General features: G+C 48.3%; 2 protein-coding genes across 15 annotated transcripts in view; both read left to right on the forward strand.

The window, feature by feature from the left end:
* rims1b (regulating synaptic membrane exocytosis 1b) overlaps positions 1-11862 on the forward strand; it is a 61698-nt gene extending 49836 nt beyond the window's left edge. For 12 of the 14 annotated variants that reach the window (XM_030351872.1, XM_030351867.1, XM_030351873.1 and 9 more), the window contains 6 exons: positions 2985-3202; positions 6237-6381; positions 6580-6692; positions 7146-7247; positions 7782-7921; positions 8430-8648. In XM_030351872.1, the coding sequence (XP_030207732.1) occupies positions 2985-3202; positions 6237-6381; positions 6580-6692; positions 7146-7247; positions 7782-7921; positions 8430-8648 (937 nt within the window). Of the gene's footprint in view, positions 1-2984; positions 3203-6236; positions 6382-6579; positions 6693-7145; positions 7248-7781; positions 7922-8429 lie in introns of all 14 variants that reach the window. The other 2 variants (XM_030351881.1, XM_030351866.1) reach the window with 1 other exon arrangement.
* A 2461-nt stretch (positions 11863-14323) lies between these two features.
* The window catches only part of LOC115540561 (potassium voltage-gated channel subfamily KQT member 5), a 100029-nt gene continuing 89352 nt past the window's right edge, over positions 14324-25000 (forward strand). Inside the window, exon 1 of the mRNA XM_030351973.1 lies at positions 14324-15229. Coding sequence (XP_030207833.1) covers positions 14889-15229 — 341 coding nt within the window. The 5' untranslated portion in view covers positions 14324-14888. The remainder of the gene's footprint in view (positions 15230-25000) is intronic.

A 25000-nucleotide genomic window follows, 5' to 3' on the forward strand; every position in this document is an offset into this window, starting at 1 on the left:
AATGCATCGGGAGACTGGTTTGGGGTCAGTTTTTGGACGGAAGAGGGTATTTTTACCTGCGACACAGAGCTAACAGTCAGACCCTGACACGAGGAGATTGATCGTGCGATCCATTATTGAGCCGTCTCTCTGTGTTCGTCATCCGACACACCCTTCCCCTTTGGTTGACCTTTTCTACACATAACACCTAATTGGTATGGGAATTAATCCAATTACTGGGGTGTGTCCTCATATTAATTAATATTAATAACGAATAACGGTCATTTCTCAGCAAAGACGATGCATCTAAATTAAAGGGATTTGCATGGAAATTTGAATCTTTGGTGCACAAATAACAACTCGGCAAAGAGTACAAAACATGAAAACACAAACACACTGGAATCATTCTGAATACGCACATTACCAACTCAATCCATGCCCTCTGAGTTCTCAGTCCATGCCTTCTTGACATCATAATCCATATGCACCCTGCATCTTCTCCCTGTGTGCGTCCTTGTTATGTGTGTGTTTTGTGTTGTGCGTCGTGTTTGTGTTGTCCACCTGTCCACGTGCCCGTACCAGGCTGTGTCTCGCTGCATGTCTCAGACCCCTCCTCGCATGCGGCCAGTGTGACCCCGGTGCGGTCCAGCCCCCACCCCCTGCACCCCCCCCTCCAGAGACAGACCCCCCGAGACCCTCCTCCACCACCTCCACCACCACCACCACCACCACCACCATCACCCTCCACCCCCACCGGGGGTCCGTCGAGGGGCCCGCGGCCCCCGGTCCCGACCCCTGGGCGGTGGGGGTGGTGGACCCTGGGGGGCTGATGGGGCCCCGAGGCAGTGTGTCGGGGGCGTCCTGCAGCACCTTCAGCCCCTCGGAGGGGGCCGACGTGCGGAGGCTCCTGGGGCCCTTGGGGGTCCGAAGCGGGTTCCTCAGCCACGTTCTCCTCCGCCTCAGAAGGAGAGGCCAGAGCGGCGCGTGTGTGTTGCAGTTTAATGTAGCGCCCGCCAGCGTCATCCCGTTCCCATGACGATTCTGTTACGGGATGAGTTTGTGAATGGCCTTGATAACTAAAACGGGACTTCATATCTGAAACGGGACTTGATATTTGAAACGGGACTTGATAATTGAAACGGGACTTGATATTTGAAACGGGACTTGATCATTTAAACGTGACTTGATGTTTGAAACGGGACTTGATAATTGAAACAGGACTTGATATCTGAAAAGGGACTTGATAATTGAAACGTGACTTGATGTTTGAAACGGGACTTGATAATTGAAACGGGACTTGATATCTGAAACGGGACTTGATATTTGAAACGGGACTTGATCATTTAAACGTGACTTGATGTTTGAAACGGGACTTGATAATTGAAACAGGACTTGATATCTGAAAAGGGACTTGATAATTGAAACGTGACTTGATGTTTGAAACGGGACTTGATAATTGAAACGGGACTTGATATCTGAAACGGGACTTGATCATTGAAACGGGACTTGATATCTGAAACGGGACTTGATATCTGAAACGGGACTTGATAATTGAAACGGAACTTGATATCTGAAACGGGACTTGATAATTGAAACGGGACTTGATAATTGAAACGGGACTTCATATCTGAAACGGGACTTGATAATTGAAACGGGACTTGATAATTGAAACGGGACTTGATAATTGAAACGGGACTTGATATTTGAAACGGGACTTGATATCTGAAACGGGACTTGATCATTGAAACGTGACGTGATGTTTGAAACGGGACTTGATAATTGAAACGGGACTTGATATCTGAAACGGGACTTGATCATTGAAACGTGACTTGATACCTGAAACGGGACTTGATATCTGAAACGGGACTTGATAATTGAAACGGGACTTGATATCTGAATCGGGACTTGATAATTGAAACGGGACTTGATAATTGAAACGGGACTTAATATCTGAAACGGGACTTGATAATTGAAACGGGACTTGATATCTGAAACGGGACTTGATAATTGAAACGGGACTTGATAATTGAAACGGGACTTGATATTTGAAACGGGACTTGATCAATTAAACGGGACTTGATGTTTGAAATGAGACTTTATATTTGTGACGTTATACAAAATTTTAGCGACTGCGAGTCAGTCAATATTTTGTCGCTGGGAGATTGTCATGACCGATCAGAATGAAATCGAACACACGTGATGATTCATTAAACATCAAATACCCTGAACCTAAACCCCTGTTCATCGACCGTCTGTTCACCACCTCTGTACATGTATTCTATTCATCTATTCATCCGAGCAAAAGGTACAGTACAACAAAACCCCTTTTCACCCCAAAACCATCTCTTGTTGTGTGAGGGAGGGGAGGGCGGAGATCAAAGTTCACCGCCAGCTACTTGTCTTCTTCAACTCAATCTTTCCCCTCTTCAACCTTCCTCCTCCCCCTCTTCTTCACCGCATCCCTCTCCTTCTCCTCCTCTTCCTCCTCCCTCCTCTTCTTCACCTCTTCCTCTTCTTCTTCCTCTTCCTCCTCCTCCTCTTCCTCCTCCTCTTCTTCCTCCACCTCAACCCTCCTCCTCTTCCTCCCCTTCCTCTCCCTCCTCTTCCTCCTCCTCCTCCCCCCTCCTCCTTCTCCTCCCCGCCGCCCTCCTCCTCCTCTTCCTCCTCCTCCTCCTCCTCCTCTTTCTCCTCCTCTTCTTCCTCCACCTCAACCCTCCTCCTCTTCCTCCCCTTCCTCTCCCTCCTCTTCCTCCTCCTCCCCCTCCTCCCCCCTCCTCCTTCTCCTCCCCGCCGCCCTCCTCCTCCTCTTCCTCCTCCTCCCCCTCCTCTCCCTCCTACTCTTCCTCCCCTTCCTCCTCCTCCTCTTCCTCCTCCTCCTCTTACTCCCCTTCTTCCTCCTCCTCCCCCTCCTCTCCCTCCTACTCTTCCTCCCCCTCCTCTTCCTCCTCCTCCTCTTCCTCCTCCTCCTCTTCCTCCCCCTCCCCCTCCTCCCCCTCCTCCTCCAGCCGTCAGATGCGGGCGTCTGCGGGCCGCACCATGCTGAAGAGCTCCAGCGTCAGCGGGGAGATCTACGCCCAGGAGCGCACCGACGGCAGCCAATCGGACACGGCGCTGGGCACGGTGGGGGGCGGGGCCAAGAAGCGGCGCTCCAGCTTCAGCGCCCGCGTGGTCGCCATCGTGGGCAACCGCCGCAGCCGCAGCACCTCCCAGATCAGCGGCCCCGGTGAGACCCCCCCCCTTCCCCCCCCACTGACGTCATGAACTCACTAGTCTTACACAAGCATTACAAGTACAAACAGAGTATAGCTCAGTTCAGTTCGGTTCAGTTCGGTTCAGTTCAGTCAGATGGTAATACATTTAATAGAATTTGAATTAAATTGTACTGAATTTGAATTTACTTCAGTTCAGTTCAAATAGTACATTTAGTACATAAGTACATTTCATTGAATTGAATTAAATTGTTTTCAATAGAGTACTAAAGTGAAAACGTCACGTTTTCCTGGCAACCGGATTTTCAGTTCTAAACAACCGAACGAGAGATGGCGTTTTCCATTGCTTCCATGTGTTGTTTCTTTCAAAATTAAAATAAATCAATTTCAAGAGTTGAAAATCACTACCAATCGAAACATTTCGAGGCGTTCATGCATTCCCCTGGGGTATTAAAATGAAAAGATTGCACGTTAGTTTAGTTGTTGTTTTTTATATGAAGACAATCTATTCTCAATATTACTTACATCATTGGTAAAGCAAACTCGCAAATCAATTCGCAAAAATATCGTTCCTTTGCTATAAAACGTTTGTGTGGCATAGTATTTCCCCTTATTAATTTGGTTTGCGTAGAACCGAAAATCGGTTACTATGGAAACGTGACGTCACACTTTAGTACACTATTCAATTGAATTTACTTCATTTCAACTTCATCTGTACCCGCTCTACCTCATGAGCGACTGCGGCAATATAAATACTAAATTTAAAGGCATTATACATTTCATTGTGTATAAATGTATTGGACATTGTATGCTGTTGTATACAGTGTCACCCATTCAGTACATATCTTACATAATGAAATGTAAAAAAATCTGTCGTGACTTTAATAACAACGTTCAGATCTCAGTTTAATGCGTTTTACACACTTAAGGATTCAACACTTATCCGCTGGGCCTGTTCCATGCGCTATTCAACTGCATAAAGAAACATCCGCCTTCTGTCCTGAAACCACCTCCACCAACCACGCGATGCGTTCTGGAAGCTTCCAAGCGCAGGCAACGTCAGACGGAGCCCGGATTCCCTCAGAGCCGCGAGGCTGCGGGGAAAGAGAAGCCTCTGCTGTGTGAGGCTTCAAATGAAAGGCTTTCACTCTGTTCTCTGCGCTCTCCCCCGTAACACACAATGCATGAGAGCGCAGAACGCCCGCGGCGGGACGATGGCGGCGGCGGCGGCGGAGGGGGTGGAGATCAGAGATATTGCCGTTATCATTGATTAAATGGTCCAGAATGGCGCGGCAGGCTCCGTCTTTACGGATTTAGCTTTGCTCCTCTCTCGCTCGGTTCCTGTTGATTGCCGACCCTTTTATATCTGTGCTCATGCTATGATGTGAGGCTTGGGGCGCCCCCGGGGATGTGAGTGTGTGTCTGGATATCAGTGCACAATGGAATCGAGGCTTGATCAAATATATAAAAGACTGGGTTGTTGTGCTGCTCTCATTTTAGTCTTTCCGCCAAATAAAACAGAAATCCCCCAGAAAACCACCCAATGCAGCATCGTGACTTTTACTTTGAAATTCCCTTGTGAGCGTGCAACCGCCATCCCCGTCCTCTTGTCTTCACCCCGGTGCGGTGGGTGCTCTATACCAGTGCTTCTCAAAGGGGGGTACGTGTACCCCGAGTGGTACTTTGGAGTACTGCAGGGGGTGCTCCGAAATGTAAAAAAATTAAGTTTCAGGAAGAAAATATTTGTATGGTACTCGCCTCTACATGCTCTGGCGTTGTGATTCTTAAATTGGACGAAATTAGCCAACCGTTCCGTGAAGCACTGGCCCATGTTTCTCACTAAATTGTGCGTATTTGCACCCTTTAATGTTAATGTTAACGCTGGCAAATAGAATGCACACACATATTTATTTTTTACATTATTACACTAGTGGAAAAAGTTAGAGTGCTCTATACCCCTCACACTCTTAGGGGTAGGGAGTGACTCAGGAGGTGCACGTCTCATAGCCGTAGGACTTCCGTGAGACCCCCCCCACCCCCCAAAGCCCCCCCCCCTCAACCCTTTAATCCGGGGTGTTGACTTTGTACTCGATGGCTTCCTGTTTACCTCTGCTGACGGGGGTTGGGTGGGACGGGGGGGAGGTGGAGGGGGGGTTTCTGTGATTCTGGCCTCACTTCATACGCCGAACACATCACAGGACCCTCGCAGGCCGTCCCACGGTGTCCCACTTCCGCCCGCTCGCAGCAGAACAGCCTCATTTTGCGGGAGAAGAAGAAGTGAATAAATATAGAGACGGCCTCCCATGGACGTTGTGGGCGAGACCTGAGAACCGGCCAGCCCCGTCTCAACGTCACGTGCTGCAGTTGTTTGTTTTGCTTCTTCGACTACAAGGAGGTGAACGAGCTCAACAGCAGTCTCCCACCGTCACTGCATTCCTGCTGGCTTTCCCCCCTACTTAGCTCCAGAGATGTTCCGATAAAAAAATGTCTTCCCGATACCGATTACAATCCACACCCGGTGGTACCCGAGGACCACCGTATCGGAGGAATTTCCGATGCTGGTATCATTAACGGAACGAATCTACATCGTTCCGCTCCTTGTAACGAAGTATAAACGGTTCTGGCCACGGTTGGTTGACGGTTCCAGAGAGTGAGAGCGAACTTCTAACTGAAGGCCACTGAATCCCCGAAAGAGTGACTTTTGTGTTGAGTTCAAAACGCTTGCACAACACTGTTCTTTGTTGTTGCAGTGGTTAAATAAGGGATTTGAAAAAAGGTTATTTTCAGGGAATACTTCACTTTCTATTCCCCTACTTGGAACAGCCACCCACACACGCACAGAAACACACAATACGCACACACCCTCAATCTCACTCACTCACTAACACAAAAATACACACAACACACTCTCTCTCTCTCCCACTCTCTCTCTCTACCACTCTCTCTCTCTACCACTCTTTCTTTCTCCCACTCTCTCTCTCTACCACTCTTTCTTTCTCTCACTCTTCCTTTCACTCACTCTCTCACTTGTCCCCCTTGTCCCCGCAGAGGGGAAGAGTAAGAAGGAGAAAGGCGCGCCCATCCAGCGGAGCACGGAGACTGGGATGGCCGTGGAGCTGAGCCGGAACATGAGCCGGCAGCCCAGCCGCGAGTCCAACAACGGCAGCATGAACAGCTACAACTCGGAGGGGAAGTCAGTAAACCGCATCTCCTCTTCCTGTTCCAACCGTCTAATCCCCTCAACCCCATCCCCCCACACAACCTATCCCTTCTTTTGAACACGATGACTTTCCTTTTGTCCTTCTGTGTCTTGTGGTCGTTTCTGTTCCATGCTGTGAAACAAAAGAGTCTTAAGATGCGGATGTGGGGGTGTGTGTGTGGTGTGTTTCAGTTTGATCTTCTCCGGGGTGAATCTGGGGGCCAACAGTCAGTTCAGCGACTTTCTGGACGGCCTGGGACCGGCTCAGCTCGTTGGCCGGCAAACGCTGGCCACGCCCGCCATAGGTCGGTCCCTCTTCTCCCTGGTGCTATCATCTCCTCTTCTTGGTCTTCCTCTGATGCACCGAGAGTTCCTTGTTTTGTAGAAAGCAGTTTGGAGAGAAAGCAGTTTGTTGTGTAGAGAGTTTATTGACATTCACATTTACATTCAAGGCATTTAGCAGACCCTTTTATCCAAAGCGACATTTGCGACACTTTCTTCTGACAAAGCACATTTGTCCGAAGAAAGAGAAACCACAATATATCGCTGTTGGTACAGTAAGGATGTTCATAGAACCAAGTGCCAAGCACTAACAATCGCTAGGTTAACCCATTCCCTGTACACAACAAAGATAGCTAGGATAAGATGCTACACAACTGAGTACTATTTTATCATCATCATGAGGCTTCCCTCATGGCCATGCATTCTGAGGTGTTGTTGACGGCCATGTGGTTGTTGGTTCTACTCCTCTCCCCCAGGTGACATCCAGATCGGCATGATGGACAAGAAAGGCCAGCTGGAGGTGGAGGTGATCCGGGCACGAGGCCTCGTCCAGAAGCCTGGCTCCAAGTCCCTTCCCGGTAAATACCGTACCTCTTCCTCTACGTCATATCCTCATATAATAAATTCACATTGAGGGCATTCAGCAGACGCTTTTATCCAAAGCGACTTACAATAAGTTCATTTGTCAGAAGAAAGAGAAACAACAACATATCTCTGTCGGTGCAGTAAGGATGTTCATAGAAACAGACAAAATACAAAAAAGATAGCTAGGATAAGACGCCATACGATGCTACGTACTATCTTTAAGTGCCAGGACGTACAAACATACAATAAGTGCGTGCATTCGGTGCCAAGACGTACAAAGGGGGGTGGGTTGAGGAGGGTAAGGGAGGAGAAGGGGTGGCAGGGGGAGGCTATGCAGAGTCCAGGTCAACTCCGCCCTCCCTGACGTACAGATCGGCGCTCTAACACCCCTAACGTTGCGTCCGCTCAGGAGCGAGCGCGGTCCGGAGCTATTAGCAGCAGAGCTCTGCGTGGTTGTCGAAACCTTAGCGCTGATCGTCTCCGTTCACACTAACGGCGTTCTCCTCGTTTCCGTCGGCGCCCCCCAGCGCCGTACGTCAAGGTCTACCTGCTGAACAACGGGGCCTACGTCGCCAAGAAGAAGACCAAGATTGCGAGGAAAACGCTGGACCCGTTGTACCAGCAAGCGCTGCAGTTTGAGGAGAGCCCGCAGGGGAAGGTGTTGCAGGTATCTGGACTCTTTGGTTTCTTCGGTTAAAACGTTTGGGTTCCTTCGCCGAGAGTTAGGTCTCGTCCAGACCGATTTAATATGATCCCCTGTTTTTGAATTGTCCTCTCTTTAGCCCCCCAGAGGGCAAGAAAAAACTCCCTTAATTAGCAAGGGTGAGATCTAGAGAGGGAAGGCAGTGTGGGTGGATCCCTCCTTCCAGGGATGATCAGGAGTGCAATGGGGGCCATAATTGACGTACATACATACATACATGCATGCATACATATACATACATAAAGGCAAAACATTTTAAGCATAAGGAAAGTCCAGGCATCCAGTCGCAGTCACCGCAACACGCTCGAACAGACAGAATAATGAATTAGAAGGGGAAAGTGCACTTCTGGGGGGACTACTGCTAATTGATTGATAATTGATTAGTCTAATTGAATCATTCTTCCTCAGTGGATCTTTGAATGGGTTTGGTTCGTCGTGCAACGTGTTGGTTTGTGTCACTTCCGGTCTGCAGGTGATCGTCTGGGGGGATTACGGACGCATGGACCACAAGAGCTTCATGGGAGTTGCACAAATCCTATTGGAGGAGCTGGACTTATCGAGCACCGTGATTGGTTGGTACAAGTTGTTCCCACCTTCCTCCCTGGTGGACCCCACGCTAGCCTCCCTCACCAGGCGGGCTTCCCAGACCTCTCTGGACAGCTCTTCCGGGCCCCCGGGGGTCCGGTCGTAGGGCCCCCCCCCCCCCCCCCCCCCCACCGTAAGACTTTGATGATGATGAATTCAAAATACTTGGACGTACTGTAGACAAAGAAGAAACAAATACATATTTAAAAAAAAAGCTAAAAACAGCCAGTGGTGACTACGTAGAACAACAACAATCAGAATCAGAGTCGCAATGAGAAAGCTTTGTTGAGATCTGACAATCACTCCTGTCTCGTTTTAAGTTCTTCTGCCGTAGGAAGCTCTGCATTTTGATTTTTTTGTGTCATTTCAAGGCTAGATTTCATACTCTGTTTGTATGGAAGACTCCCTGGGGCTGTTGCACTCGGCGACCCCCCGCCCCCCGGGCGTGGGTTAAAAAAAAAAAGGCACAAGTTGCAGTTAGTAGAGACGGGATTATTCAAATAAAAGCAGGGTGGTTCGATTCCCATTTCAACAATAAAGGAAAAACGTCTGCAAACGTGGGATTGTGTGGAATGTATGGACCTGGGAAACAGGAGGCAATCACCCTCCGAGCCTGCAGGGGGCACTCTCCGGTCCCGGTCTGCAGTGGCCTCCTCCTCCTCCTCCAGTAACACAATGAATAAAGACTGCCGGCAGGTTGCCTTTTCTGTAGGGGCGTGTTGCGTTGAAGCACAGGGCCTTCATCTGGTGCCTAGACCTTCGAGCTGCAGCACTGGTCCTCGTTTTCGTGTCGGAAAAAAAGATCTGTTTTCAGTATGTTTACCATAGGGGGCGTGGCCTCCTCTCTCTGGCCCCGCCCCCTCTCTGTTTTAGTGTTTTTACTTTCATGTTTCCTCCTCTTCTTTGTTACTCCTTGCACAAAAATGTTTTTCAAAACTCGTAAAATTGTCCATGGTTGTGTTGTCGGTCTGACGTGTGCATGAAGAAGAAGAAGAAGAAAAAAAAAGCAAGTGATGAAATGGAAAAAACTAAAAAATACTACAACTCAAAGATTGACTTCTGCAGATGTACCCGCCCACATGTATTGCAGGGGGAGGAGTCTGATGGGCGCACATCTTAACTTTCTACACGATTATGAGATTAGCGTGCAATGTTGTTTTTTCTTTTTCTACTGGCCAACGCTCCAGTCGTCTTTGTATAGATGTACAATAGGCCTCGACGGAGGTGACCAATAAAATAGATTTTATTGCCACGAGGGAATCACCTTACTGTACAAGCATATATCTATGTTCACTCTTGCAAGAACAAAAAGGGGGTATACCTTTTTGGTTTTGTTTTTCGAGGCGAGTCGACCCCTTAACCCTTCGCACATGTTCAGGATTTGTATCCTATCTTCGGTTTACATTGTTTTGAGATTTAACGGCAAGCACAAGAGCTTGATTTTTTATGACAAACATCTAACTTTTTGAAGAAAACAATGAGAAAAAAGACAAAAAAAAACAAAAATAATCCAATGCCCATTTTTTGGTTCGCTATATTTCCTCTTTATGTATAATTTGGAAAAACAAAAGGAAAGAAAAAAAAAAAGGATTGCTGACAATGTCCTAATGTGCATCTCTGCGAATGTGCAAGTAACCAATCAAATCAATCTGTCAGGACACTCTCGACCAATGATCATCCTCCCCTGGACTCACAGACCTGGAATATTGGGAGCCGGCATGACTTTGGACCGCCCCCCCCACCCCCCCCCCCCCCCCCCCCCCCCTTCCAAACTGCATGCACATTTTTTTATGAAACAAAAACAGTTAGTTCAGAGAGAAAAGAATACCTACTGAACTACATACATGTGTTATTTCCACATACGGTAGGCCGGCTTGTATGTTGCATGCAGTTGTACAGTTTGCTCGTCCTCGAATATTACATTTGAAAAAAACAAAACAAGACAGAAGCCATTCCCGAAAGTCATCCTGCGAAGACATTCGAAATACAGCTGCAGTCTAGTCCACGTCTCTCTCTCTCTCTCTCTCTCTCTCTCTCTCTCTCTCTCTCTCTCTCTCTCTCTCTCTCTCTCCCTCTCTCTCTCTATCTCTTGCTCTCTAACTCTTTCTCTCTCTCTACCACTTTCTGTCGCTGTCTCTCTCGTGCGCTCCTCCTGCTATCTTAATCTTCTCCCTCACTGTCCCTGTCTCTCTACCTATTTCTTTACCTCTTTCTCTCTCTCTACCTCTCTTTCTCTACCTCTCTCTTTCTCTCTCTATCTTTCTACATCTCTCTATCTCTCTCTGTCTTTCTAAGTCTCTCTGTCTCTCTCTGTCTCTCTCTGTCTGTCTCTCTCTGTCTCTCTGTCTCTCTCTGTCTCTCTCTGTCTCTCTGTCTCTCTGTCTCTCTCTGTCTCTCTCTCTCTCTCCATTCCGGTGCTGAATGTCTCAAACAACTCAAGATTACGTTGATGTCTTCTCCCCTACTCTACGGCAGTCGTACTGTAACGTACAGTCGTTCTAAACAGACCTCACTGCTTCCCTACTGTTAACCCACATCATAGTATACCTCTACAGGCCCGGGGAGATGTATGCATATCATTCTATATATATATATAAATACTATATTTTATTTATATATGGGAAAATATCCAGTATGTCTCACCAGAACGATTTATTTCAGATAAACAGAACTGAAAACGAACTAATCGATTTATTGAAAGCGCGACTGCAGATGCACACAAAGATGTAAATACCCGGCAGCCATCCGTGGACTACAGTGATATCTGCAGAGGGTCTATGGCGCAGAACGTTGATCCCGACACATCTCTGGGGAGCAGGGAGTGTGTCCTCTGAGCGTTTGAACAGCGCCTGGCCCCGGCCTGATGGCTCCCAGATCTCTCCAACCTAAACATTGACCACTTAGGCCATAGAAGTCGCTGGTGTATCACCACCCTAAAATCTGTTGTGTCAACACTTCCTTGTGCTTTAAACCCCAATGTCTTTTCCTAACCCGAGTCATGGTACCCCCCCCCCCCCCCCCCCCCCCTGTAAAGGAGATTATTTTCTCAACATCAGATGAGGCTGTTTGTTTTTTTTGGGATTATAATTACCGTCAAATCTTCTTTTTTTTTACTTTTCTTTATCAGTGTTATTGGGAAAAATGCTGATTGTTTACAATTCATGTGTTCCACTGAAACAACAACGAAAAAGAAAATAAGTATTCACTGCAACATTTCTTGTTTGTATGACAGATGTCGCTCAGATGATGTGTATGTTTTATATTTTAAAAAAAAGTTCATTTTTATTATTTACAAATAAAAGAATGTGTGGAAGAAATGATCGGCCATCTTTTTTCCTCATTCCTCTGAGACGACATTACTGTAATCAAACCGTCAATATCCGAGCCGAATGCGCATGAACATTACCTTGATTCCGCAGAAACCTGCGCGTGTTTGTCTGGTTTTTCCAATGAAACACGTTCTCCGCCTTTTGGGGGAGAGCTAATATTTGCCCCCTCATAAACACTCTTCATGCCCTTCTGCATCGCTCCAGAGCACAGACAGTCGATGCAGAAAGATCGATGAAGATCTGCCCGTCGACAAACGGGGAGACATCGAAGCGAACCTGCCAATAGTGACTGCTGCGTCACACATGGGAATATGGACCTGCTCCATTGATTTAGCATTAGGCCACTCTGGAAGGGAAGGTTAACCTCTACCCTAGTGGACAAATCAGCCGTAGATGTTCCTCATGGATAAGGTTTAGTTAACTAGTTTAACCATTTCAATGGCAGGCTGTGTGAGTGTGTGTGTGAGTGTGTGTGTGTGTGTGTGTGTGTGTGTGTGTGTGTGAGTGTGTGTGTGTGTGTGTGTGTGTGTGTGTGTGTCTCTGTGTGAGTGTGAGTGAGTGAGAGTGTGTCCGTGTGTGTGTGAGTGAGTGAGAGTGTGTGTGTGTGAGTGTGAGTGAGTGAGAGTGTGTCTGTGTGTGCGTGTGTGTGAGTGTGAGTGTGTGCGTGTGTGTGTGTGTGTGTGTGCAGCTACATGCTACCCCGGCTGCAGTGCTAACCACAGGGGCATAGTGGGGTCAGAGCAGCCTCCCATACAACGCAGTGCCTTGAGAGATTTATGTTCCACATCCTCTCTTTAAAAAAGCAGAGGGGCCCCCAACCACATCTGCAGGCAATCTTGACTGCCCCACACACACACAAACACACACACGCACGCACACATGTGCACACGCGCACATTAGAGCAAGTACAACCGCACACACTCACACACAGGCACACACACAGGCACACGCACAAGCATGTGTGATGGCATCCATAATCACACACACACACACACACACACACACACACACACACACACACACACACACACACATGCGCACACACATGCATGAAGGCACACATATACTGACACACACACTCGCATGCACGCAAACACACGCACGCGGGCGTATACAGACACACACATACACAGAGACACACACACACACACACGCATACAGGCACACACACCCGGACACACAAGCCCACATGCACGCACACTCACACAGGGAAACCCACGCCCGTCACCATAACATCAATAAGGCCCCTCTATTAGCTCCATGGCGGGTCATTAGGGCCCAGTGCGACCTGTGTGTGTGTGCAACATGGAAGAAGTAAAAACAAGGCATGAAGCCCCATGATTCTGCTCCTGAGGAAGCATATTATGATATTATTCTAGGATGATCTAATCATCCGCGGGGTCATAGGGCATGCTCTCGCTTCATGAGAAACCAAGTTGTAATTCAGTTATTATCCATGAGATGGGCTGATCTAATTGGATTAAAGGAGTCCTTTCATTCAAATTGTATAGGGATAAAAAAAAAAGGAAAGCTACGTTTTTCTTGGACTACAGCGTTTTCTTAATACACAGTTCCACTGGATTTGGGAAATAAATTCAAATATAATTAAAAACGTTGGAAAAGACTAATGCAAAGTGAAAGTAGGATACTGATACCGTCGGTAACAAGTAGAGGGCGTAGTTTTCCCAGAGCACGGCGCGGTTGGCTGATACGCGAGGCAACATCTCCGCTATAATGAAGTGCAAGTGCTGTCAAATAATTGTGCAGTGTAACACGCACACACAGACACACACACATACACACACACACACACACACACACACACACACACACACACACACACACACACACACACACACACACACACACACACACACACACACACACACCATATTGGGGACAGGTAGGATGCTCTTGACAGCCGGCAGCATTATTATATATTTACTTGGTCTATTTTTCTCAATCTGGGAAATTCAACATTGCAACACACGGCAGGCAGAGACTCCATCAGATCGTTATCTTGGCACAAGAATGATGAAACTTTTAACCAACAGACATGCAAATCGGCGGAGACTGAATGACATAATAAATAAAAAAAACAGGATTGTTTATTTTTAATTTCACAGTTACTGTGCAAATAATTGCCCAAACAATTCACCAAAATGCAGAAATGGCATTATAGAAACTTTAAATAATCATGTAATACTCAATATTCTTTGCATAATCGCTATACTATGCGCACGCAACGAGAATGCACTACTGCCTAAAAGGGCAGTTGGCCAATAATAATAATAATAATAATAATAAATGTCATTAATTACAATGATAATAATCATAATAAGCCATATCTTTTTTATTTTCTATAAAATACGGACTGAATCTAAACCCACACCAGATGTAACGCTCTCAATGAACCGCCTTTTCCATCCAAACAACATCTCCGCTGTCATGGTTTATTGAAACGTTGAACCACCGAGGCAAGTGGGCGTATAGGAACATACGGAGCCAATGTGCCGTTTTACGCGCTCGGAGGTTTAACTCGGGAGTTGGCCCTGGTGATGCGCATCAGCCGGAGGCGTCCAGTGCAGAAGCAACAGGCGGTGCCGCGCTCCTGAGAGACAGCTGACTCCGGGCGGACTCCAACAGAACCACCATCTGATGTGTGAAGCCCATCCATGAGAACGAGATGCGTGATTTCAATGAGAATGACAGACGGATCATCTCAGGTTAGATTGTGTGATTCGCCGGGATCCACTCGATCGGAACGAGCACGGCGCGGACATCATTACGCGCGGCACCAGTTGAGGAAAATCGATTGTGAAGCGCCTTGGTTAACGCGAGAGGAAGTGAAACCAGCCAACCAATAACCGCACACGTATTTTCCTCGCGTTGGCTGCAGAAGTAGCCGCTGCAACTTAATTTTGCATCAGAGATTTGTTTGTCCGTGGAGCGTTGCATTGGACCCGCATGCTCGCAGGAACCCCCGGCGCGCACTTGATGCCAGGTTTGGTGATGCCATGCCCCGCAATCACAGCGGCGATGAAGGAGGAGGCGCTGCCGGGCTCTGGATGAGGACGTCGCCCGGGCACCGCACCACCGATGGTTATGGCTTGAAGGATGTGGAGTTGGGAGGAAGGATGAACAACGCTGCTGGAGATGGTCTGCTGCTGTCCACGGGGATAGGGGCTCCGGAGAGCCTGCGGGGGAAGCAGGGGGCCCGGCTCAGTCTGCTGGGGAAGCCGCTCATATACAGCGCGCAGAGCGGCCGGAGGAACGTGCGCTACCGGCGGCTCCAAAACTACCTCTACAACGTGTTGGAGAGACCCCGCGCCTGGGCGTTCATCTACCACGCTTTGGTGTAAGTGCATTTCAATTATTGATAGAAATATATCGTTTTGCACGGAAACTAGTTTTCTCGGTAGCTGCGAACACGGTGCCACGCACACGCACACACGCGCACACACACACACACACACACACACACACACACACACACACACACACACACACACACACACACACACACACACACACACACACACACACACACACACACCTGTTGTTTAATCATCATATGGGAGCGAGGATGCTTCAGTTTGCAGATCAGCCTGCAGAAGAGTATGAATATCGTCTACATTGTAACACAGCCTACCGTTGCACAGTCGCCCTACGGTCAAATGGTGTTAATCAAACACTGCTATTGCCTCAATCATGGTGTCTGCAGTGTTCTCCACGTTATGTAGGCGGTAGAGGCGATGTTGTTGACTACGGCCTGGGACTTTAGTAGAAAGGAGAGAAAACCTGTGGTTATTTTGGACACGCAAAGACGCAAAGAGATGCATCCTCAACTTCACGGAGGCCTCAATGCTGTGCTGTACTGTGTTGGAACTCGGGTCTCTGTCCTCTTTTGTGTGGATGAAGACTCTGGTCTCTGTGCTCCACTGTGTGGAGACTCTGTCTCTCCGTCCTTTACTGTTTTGGGTCTCTAGTGTGTGGAGAATCGGTCTCTATGTCTTCTACTCAGGTCTCTGTCTTCCACTGTGTGGAGACGCAGGTCTCTGTCAATGAGTGCACCAAGCCTGAGCTGCCACATAGCTGCCTCATTGACTTCCTTCCCTTTAGGTCAGACTGCCACCGCAACAGACAGGCGCCTCGTCAATGGGGCACCCCCCAGGTCCACGAGGCACACACACACACACACACACACTCATACACCTTTCAATTTCCGCAGCGGAGGCGGGGCTCCCAGCCTTTTGGCGGGAAGGTAGTCAGCAGGGGCCGGCTGCCTCTGCCGATACCTTACTTTTAGTTCCGGCATGATTGACGATAGTCAGACCCGATGCGCGGCTTTCACTAGTCTAGATCCCTCACTTCCTGTGCCGTCAGTTCCGTGTTGGCAGCCAGCCATTGGTCCATCAAGCTTCCAGTTACCCCTTCTATAGCCAATCGGTCCAATCACAGCTCTGGTGCAGTCGGATTGGCCTGCCCAAATTGTGAGTGTCTTCCTGCAGGTTCTTTTGTGCAAAGAAAGTGTCACAATACACCGGAAATCGAGGCGAGCGTGAGGATGACAACCAGAAGACCTCAATTCATATCTGGCGGGATTCCCACAACAGTTTTATCCATTTACACAAAGTCATTATACTTTTCAGTTGTCCTTCCATTTTTTGCAGATGATATTTATGGAAGAGGATTAGTGCCACATGTGATTTTTTCTTTTGTTCTGAGTTTAAAGTCAGAATTCTGGTTCAGTGACTCTCTCTGAACTTGGTTCCTCATGGGCAGCCTGTGAGGAACTCCCCTTCTTTAGCCTGGTGAGATTAGTCAAGTCAGAATTCTGACAGAAGGGCATTTTGTTTACTGCCACAGGGTTGATATAAAACCCCTAAAGACCCTTGTTCAGCTTACTGCCGCCCGGCCGGTGATGTGTCCACCAACTGCACGCTCACAGATCCTCTCCTCCAGGGACGTGATTGGTCGAAACAAGAACGAAGCAGAACATAGGGAAACCCAGTTCACCCAGAGTCCAGCTCGGCCACCTTCAGACTTTACATTTTAACCCAAAGTCTGATTTGTGAGATTAGTGGGGGACAATACTAAAGATAAAATAATACTGTTACTCCGATTTTGATACCGCAGTCCTACAGCAACACAAGACCTCTCAACCTGTATCTAGCGCTGAGTAAAGAGGCAAACAGCAGGGGGGCCCATTGTTCATGAGACCCCCCGCTGTTACCTCGCTGTGCGGCAGAGATCCGCCGCCACCTCGTGACCCCGTCCGTAAACCGAGTGCCTGGGAACCCGGGAGGGAACAGAGCGCGGCTGTTCCCTCTGCCGTTCCGGTGACACCGGGTCTCGGGGATTTAACCACGATGTCCACCGTCATGACGATGTTCATTCTGCTCGAAGGTGTCCCTCAACCTCCCCCCTGTCCAACTGTCCCACTGTCATCCTGTCGACCTGTCCCACTGAAAACCAGAACGTAGATTGTTTTCCTTGTGGGCTGGCTACATTTAGGGCATTCAGCGGACACTTTTATCCAAAGCGACTTACAACAAGAACATTTGTCAGAAGAAAGTGAAACAATATATCGCTGTCGGAACGTCAAGGATGTTCATAGAAACAAGTGCAGAGCCCTAACTATTGCTAGGTTAATTCATTCCCTATATGCAACAAAGATAGCTGAGCACTATTTGTACTGTGCCAGGACATACAACGTGCAATAAGTACACACATTAAGTGCCAGGACGTACAACATATAATAGGGGGGGGATGTGAACTCTGAACAAGTGAGTCATGAGTCTTTTTCAGCGGCTGGCTACTGCTATAACCTCAGTTTGAATGGGTTTATTGCTGCGCAATGGCAGTTATATGCTGTATATATTATCTAGTGTAACGATGGAGTCATTCCAAAGCTGGTCTGGGTGTCCTAATAAATAAAGGCTTATCCTAAAGTGATGCTGCATTTTGATTAGTGTGGTCTAAAAAAGGTTGGCATGCATCCCCCTTCTGGGCCAAGTGAACTAGTGGTTCATTCCCACAAGAAGTAATATCATCGTAGTGTCATCGGATTCGTCATCTGTGATGGTGCGTGTTGGACTCTCGATATGAAAAAATATCCCGGCACAGATGCCTCAGCAAACAGTGTTATGTGGAGCTGTGTGTGTGTCTCCCCGAAGTGTGTGTCTGTGCGTGGGCATACGTGTGTGTCCATGTCTGTACATATGTGTTTGCATATGTGTGTGTCTTTCATAAGTGTGTGTGTGTGTTTTGTGAGTGTGTGTGTGTGTGTGTTTGTGTGTGTTTGTGCGTGGGTATGCGTGTGTGTCCATGTCTGAACGAATGTGTTTGAATTTGTGTGTCTTGCATAAGTGCGTATGTGCCCCCCGTGTGTGTGTGTGTGTGTGTGTGTGTGTGTGTCTCATGGTTGTGTGTGTGTGTGTGTGTGTGTGTGTGTGTGTGTGTGTGTGTGCGTGCGTGCGTGCGTGCGTGCGTGCGTGCGTGCGTGTGTGTGTGTGCGTGCGTGCGTGTGTGTGTGTGTGTGTGTGTATGTGTGTGTGTGTGTGTGTGCATCAACGGGCCTACCTACACTGCCGGCCTGAGAGGACAGGAACACTGAGCCAGTCTTCTGCTCGGGTTCGTGTTCTCCAGGGGTTACTGAGCACCCCTCCCTCCTCCACCTCCACCACCTCCTCCACCTCCACCTCCTCCTCCACCACCTCCACCACCTCCTCCACCTCCACCACCTCCACCACCTCCTCCACCTCCTCCTCCTCCAACGTGCACAACACTGGCACCATTCATCCTACCTCCGGATTAACAAGCTCTTATCCTTTCAAGTGTGTCACGGCCAGGGGACTGTGGGGGAATGAATGGCGCGTTCCACCGCATCAGGTTGCTGAGGTGGGGGGGGGGGGGGGGGGGGGGGGCACCCGCTGGGTGTCCACTGTCCGGTCTATGCTGTCCTCTGTACTGCTGTGATTCAACACTACCCTCCGCTCGTGTGCAGGGCTACACAGAGCGGCTACTGTGGCACTCACATGTCTCGACCTTTTGCAGACTGTGTCTCCTGCCCTGGTGAACGTCAGAGCCCACAGCCAGAGGCTAGTGTTGTAGCTAGCAAAGGAAACACTTGCCTCCCTATCATATCTGAGATCCACCGATAACGCTGGTGTTCCTTTGATCGTTTCATTTCGCCGTTTCTTCCTGCCGCTCTCCTTTGGGCGGATGGATTGATAGCTGACTCTGTATCTAAATTGTATTATTTGAATCCTTTTGGATAACTTTTGGCCATAGCGTGGGTGTGGGGATTAAAGTTTCCCGTCATCGTCGATTAGAGTTCAAAGAGGCCATTTCGGAGATCTGTGTGGGACGCGTAGGGGGTTAGGAGGGCTGGTGGATCCAATGGACGTAATCATAGAACAATACATCATCACAACAACAGAGGATGATGTCAAAAGCTTTATTTTTCTCAGTTTTGTTTCCTTCACCGATGCCTCCAGTGATGGGATGGTAACATCTGCTGGATATGCAGCATATAGCCTCTCTTATGTCATCACATTAAGTGTCAGACTCATATTTCATGTGCAACCGACGATGGAGAAGATGCAAGCACTCTCTTTCATACTCAAAAATCCAGCGCTGGAACAAAAGAAGTGCCCATATCTAATAAAAGGTAGGACTGAAGTGTGCCCGCTGAGAAGACCAATTCACTTCCAGCTAAGCGCATATAATTTATGCCCAGGCCTTCTAATGCAACCATAGATGGGAAGACGGTAAGGCACTGTGCCTTCCTCCACAGAAGATAAAGAAAGTGAAGGCTGGGGGTTGGGGGTTTCTTGTGTGGACTCAGAGGGAACCCACCCCAAAACCCACACTCCCTGACAGCCTTTCAGAAATGACTGTCTTCAAACGTACAAAGACGAACTTAATGGTGCATCCGAGTTTACAATCAGAGAGGCGTATGCCCGCACGCACACGTACGCACACGCACCTGCGCTCGCACACACACATGTGCTCAGACACATGCACACTAACATACACACACACACACGCGCGCACCACACACACACACACACACACACACACACACACACACACACACACACACACACACACAGACAGACAGACAGACAGACAGACAGACAGACAGACAGACAGACAGACAGACAGACAGACAGACAGACAGACAGACAGACAGACAGACAGACAGACAGACAGACAGACACGCGTGGAAACAGGTGCACACACAGAAGAGTGTTTGATCGTCAGCATGGTAAACATTTTGTTTAGTACTCATCTTCAGTCATATTTGGTAAGGTCTGCGCGTAGGGGTCTTTTCTGTAGTTCAGCATCGTCAGCCTAAAAGATTTCACCACAGACAACCGTGTTATGTTTTAGTGTTTGTGTGATGGGTGTATAAATAAAGGGTTTTAGTGTGTAAAGTAAAGTGTGGGTGTATAAAGCTTGAGTGTGATGCACAAGTGTGTTATTACAAAGTATTAGGGTTTAGTTTGAAGTGTGGGTGTATAAAATGTCAATGTGTGGTATGAGTGAGTGTTTGTGTGTTCGAGTGTGAGCTTGTAAGTGTATCATTCTTTCTTCTGTCCTCATTTTCGCTGCATCACTATGGATGCCTCACTGACTTTTCTGCTCTCCTTTCTTAATTCTCTTTCAAGGCCAGAGGCCCTTTTAAATGATTTGGTCTCCCGATCATCTCTCTTCACCGTGTCCTGTGGAGACAGCTCAGTTCATAGGCAAACTATTGCACCTGCATCTGCAGGGAGGCCTATGCATTCATTTTTACTGGCTAACTCCTGCCATGTATTTATTTTGTCTATAATATTGGGTCTTGTTTGTGTTAGTGTGGTTGGCACCCAATGAGCGAACATATTCCACACAGTGTAATATAAGTAGCCTGTCTTTTCCATATTTTACAAGTGTACGCACTAATTATGTTAATTATATTGTGCCAAAAAGATGCTGCTAATTTCTGGGGCACAACAGGTAATGTCGAGCCCCTGCGATGGTGCTTGGCAGAGAGTGGCCGACGATTAGCCAACCCACTTCATGCTAGCACGCTAGGAGATGCACTTACCAAAGCACATCAGGCTACACAAATTCTGACTCACAAAAAGATCCCCGAAACGTGAAAACACAGAGTTGGTGTATCTAACATACAACATAGTGCCGTCAATTCATCCATTTCTACATGGCCCTGATTTATTCTTCATCTTTACTTTTTTTAAATAAATCCCCTCAACCGCATTGAAATAAAGGATTTGCACGGAGCAAGCCAAATGGTATTTTTCAGATAAAAATAATTATGTTCCTTTTCAGCTTATCATCTCTCACTGCAAGTCCAAGGACCGCTAGCATGCAGTCTTTCACTGATTCAGAATCTGTGAGAGGTTTGCATCATTGAGTTTGACTGAGGATCCATGCAACATGAAGGGAGGCCACTCCTGTCTTGCTCCGAACAGACCATTTATACCTTCTGTTGTTAATTCACAGAGTGGCTGTGCACTTCGATTCGTCGAGCATCTGAGCCCATGGTATATGTTCCATTGAAGTTTAAGTGATGCTTGACGCTGTGCCTTATCAGATTGTATTGTTTTGTTTCTGCGATAGCCTCGTTGCAGTTCAAACATTCAGTCCCATAATAAATAGATATTTTAAAGTCCGCTCCTCATTGAATTGTCATTTTTTTTGCATTGTCTACCTTTGGCCTTTTCAACGTGGACGACAACCTTTTAGTATTGCAGCTTCCTGCTGCTGCAGGGGAGACAGATGGGGGCAAACACACAGAGAGTGCAGGATCATGGGCAGGTCGTTGGCGCTGGACAGAGGCGATAAAGCGCTATCCCATTGGAGGACATAGAATGTGACCAATCCGTTCGCACGCTCTACCAGTGGGTTAGCACCCTTTACTTCTCCATGCGCACAGATTGACACTTAACTTGTGTTTTCTATCATTTGACCAGAGAGGATCTCCGACGTACAGTCATGCTCATAAACAGCTCGTTTTCGGGGGATGTATTTTCTGATTGTTTATGTTCTGATAGAACATAAATAAAAATGATCCGTAGGCCTGGCTAATGAGGCGTACTCACTGATAGCCCAACAGTACTAAGTATGTGGACACATTTAAACGAGAAAATATCAAGTTCACTTGTATAAAGATGTTTATGGGTGAGGACACCTGAAGTACACCGCTTAATTAGCTGTTACTCATTCTCTTCTTCAGATTTGTGAACCTTCCACTCATCCAGGAGCATATCGGCCTGGCAGATGCCAGCCCTTCAGGGAGGGCCACAGATGACAAGGCTGTTTCCTTCATTCTCAGACTTCTACTTAAGCACTCCACTCGAGAGAAGTTCGCGTTCACGCACACGAGGAAGGTCAGAATTTCCCCTGGTTTGTCTAGTGAGAATAGGTCCGTGTTTGTGCACCCCCCCCTTCGATCAAGAGCGGAGCTCCTCTGTCGGCGGCTGTGGGATTCTGTTTGAAAGTGCGGTCGCTAATGAAGCTTTGCCCCTCACAGCTAGCCGGATTCAAACCAGCTCCCCCTGTAGCCAGTGGTGCCCCTGTTCTATATATAGACGTGAAGCAAAGGGCTTAGTGTCCAGGGGTCTATGGGTCTGTGCCCCCCCCCTTCTGGGAACAACATTGCTATACTGCACAAGCCATCCAAACACACACGCACATGCACGCACGCACACACACACACACACACACACACACACACACACACACACACACACACACACACACACACATGCCTGTACAAATACATGCACACATACACACACGTATGCACACGCACGTGTGCGCGCACACACACAACGAGGACTACCCAATCGCCGACCACGGCATCGTGCATGCATAACACAACCGAGCGACGACGTCCACCAGCAGGCGGATGGGCCGGGGCCGTGCTGGGTCCCAGGAGACCGGCAGAACATCAGGGGGGGGGGGGGGAGGCCATGCCCCCCCCCCCCCCCCCAGCACTGGTCTTTGGCACGAAGCCATCCTGCTCTGGTGTAGCGGGGGAACAGCCTGCAGGGCCCCCTGACCTCGGTGTCTCACCCGCAGGCAACGCGGCGCAGCTGGCCGGGCAGGCTGTCCCCCCCTCCAGCCCGGGCCGCGAGCAACGCGACGGACATTTACAGAGAGGAAGGAAGTGGGGACGGAATGAGAAACTGCACATCCAGTGATAGAGAGTGGAAGTGTTAACGGACAGGACCCACAATGAGCGTAACCATAAGTGTGTGTGTGTGTGTGTGTGTGTGTGGGGGGGTGTTTGTGTGTGTGTGTGTGTGTGTGTGTGTGTGTCTGTGTGTGTGTGTGTGTGTGTGTGTATGTGTGTGTGTGTGTGTGTGTGTGTGCGTGTGTGTGTGTGTGTGCGTGCGTGTGTGTGTGTGCGTGCGTGTGTGCGTGTGTGTGTGTGTGTGTGTGTGTGTGTGTGTGTGTGTGTGTGTGTGTGTGTGTGGGGGGGCCTATTCTCAGGGCCTAAGCTCTTGCTGACTTCTTAAAGGCAACAAACAAACCGACACTAACAATTGAGGGTATAATTATTTCTTGTGATAGAGCAAGAAAACATCACAGCGATCCACCACCGCAGTGCACATTACGGTACTGAGCTCACTGCGTTCACTGCGTGCTCATAATTTAATACCCATATTTCTTCTGTGGCCTGGAAGGGAGATTATATTTGGAAGCCCAGCGTGTCCATCAACCCCTCTCTCTATCTCTCCCTCTCTCTTGGTCTCTCTGTCGCTGTCTCTGTCTGTGTCTCTCTGTCGGTCCATCTCAATTCAAATAAATTCTAAGCTTTATTGGCATGAGAAACAAACGTTAACATTGCCAAAGCAGATAATAAAATTGATGTCAAAATATCAAATGTCTCTCTCCCCTCTCTCTCTTTCTGTGTCTCTGTCTCTGTCTCTGTCTCTCTCTGTCTCTATCTCTGTCTCTGTCTCTGTCTCTGTCTCTGTCTCTGTCTCTATCTCTCTCTCTCTCTCTCTCTCTCTCTCTCCCTCTCTCTCTCTCTCTCTCTCTCTCTCCTCTCTCTCTCTCTCTCTCTCTCTCTCTCTCTCTCTCTCTCTCTCTCTCTCTCTCTCTCTCTCTCTCTCTCTCTCTCTCTGTCTCTGTCTCTGTCTCTCTCGTCGTTTTTGCCAATTGCTCATTCCCTGATCCCCTCCTCTCCCATATCGCTCGTGCGCCCTCATCATCATGGCTGTAGGTTCAATTATCATCAACCAACCTCCCCCCTCCCTGCTCCCCCCTCCCCCCTCCCCCCTCCCCGCTCCTCTCTCTCCAAACCCGGGGCGATCTTATTCTTGACCCCGGCCCGAAGAGTGACGCTCTCATACACTGCGGCTCCGTTTCGCAGAATAGAAAAGGCTCTGTGAAGGAAGCAGGGTGGAGGGCAGCCCTCTCCTGGCAGCATGGGGCTCAGGAGGTAGAGCGGGTTGGCTGGTAACCGGGAGGTTGCTAGTTCGATCCCCGGCTCCTCCTAGCTGAGTGTCGAGGTGTCCCTGAGCGAGACACCTCACCCTGACTGCTCCCGACGAGCTGGCTGTCGCCTTGGCATGGTTGACACCGTCGTCGGTGTGTGAATGTGTGCGTGAATGGGTGAAGGTTAGGCAATTTTGTAAAGCGCTTTGAGCGGCCACTGGTTAGAAAAGTGCTCTATAAATACAGTCCATTCACCATTTACCATCAGGAACTTAATATCATCTTTACTTTACTTTATTATCGATCCCCATTAGCACTTGCCTCAACAGCATGGCTATTCTTCCTGGGGTCCTTCACACCCAAAAACACACAACATCATACACAACAACACTACAGATGCACACATACATAGACAATAGTTCACTTTCAAAAATTCAGAGAAGATGAATTGCATAATCAAGATAATAAAGAGGGAGAAAAGGGTTAAAAACATACCCAATACAATGACTGTTCATTTGTGAACGTAAATGTACTAAAAGTACCAAAAACACAACCACCACTGCTGTTATTCTATCATAGTTAAACACAGATCAGTCAAGTTCATGAAATATCTGAACAGGAACCTCCACCCACCCTGGTGGGTGGGGGTGAACTTCGACAGCCTCACCAA

The sequence above is a fragment of the Gadus morhua genome, chromosome 3 (assembly GCF_902167405.1).
Source record: "Gadus morhua chromosome 3, gadMor3.0, whole genome shotgun sequence".
Classification (NCBI taxonomy): domain Eukaryota; kingdom Metazoa; phylum Chordata; class Actinopteri; order Gadiformes; family Gadidae; genus Gadus; species Gadus morhua.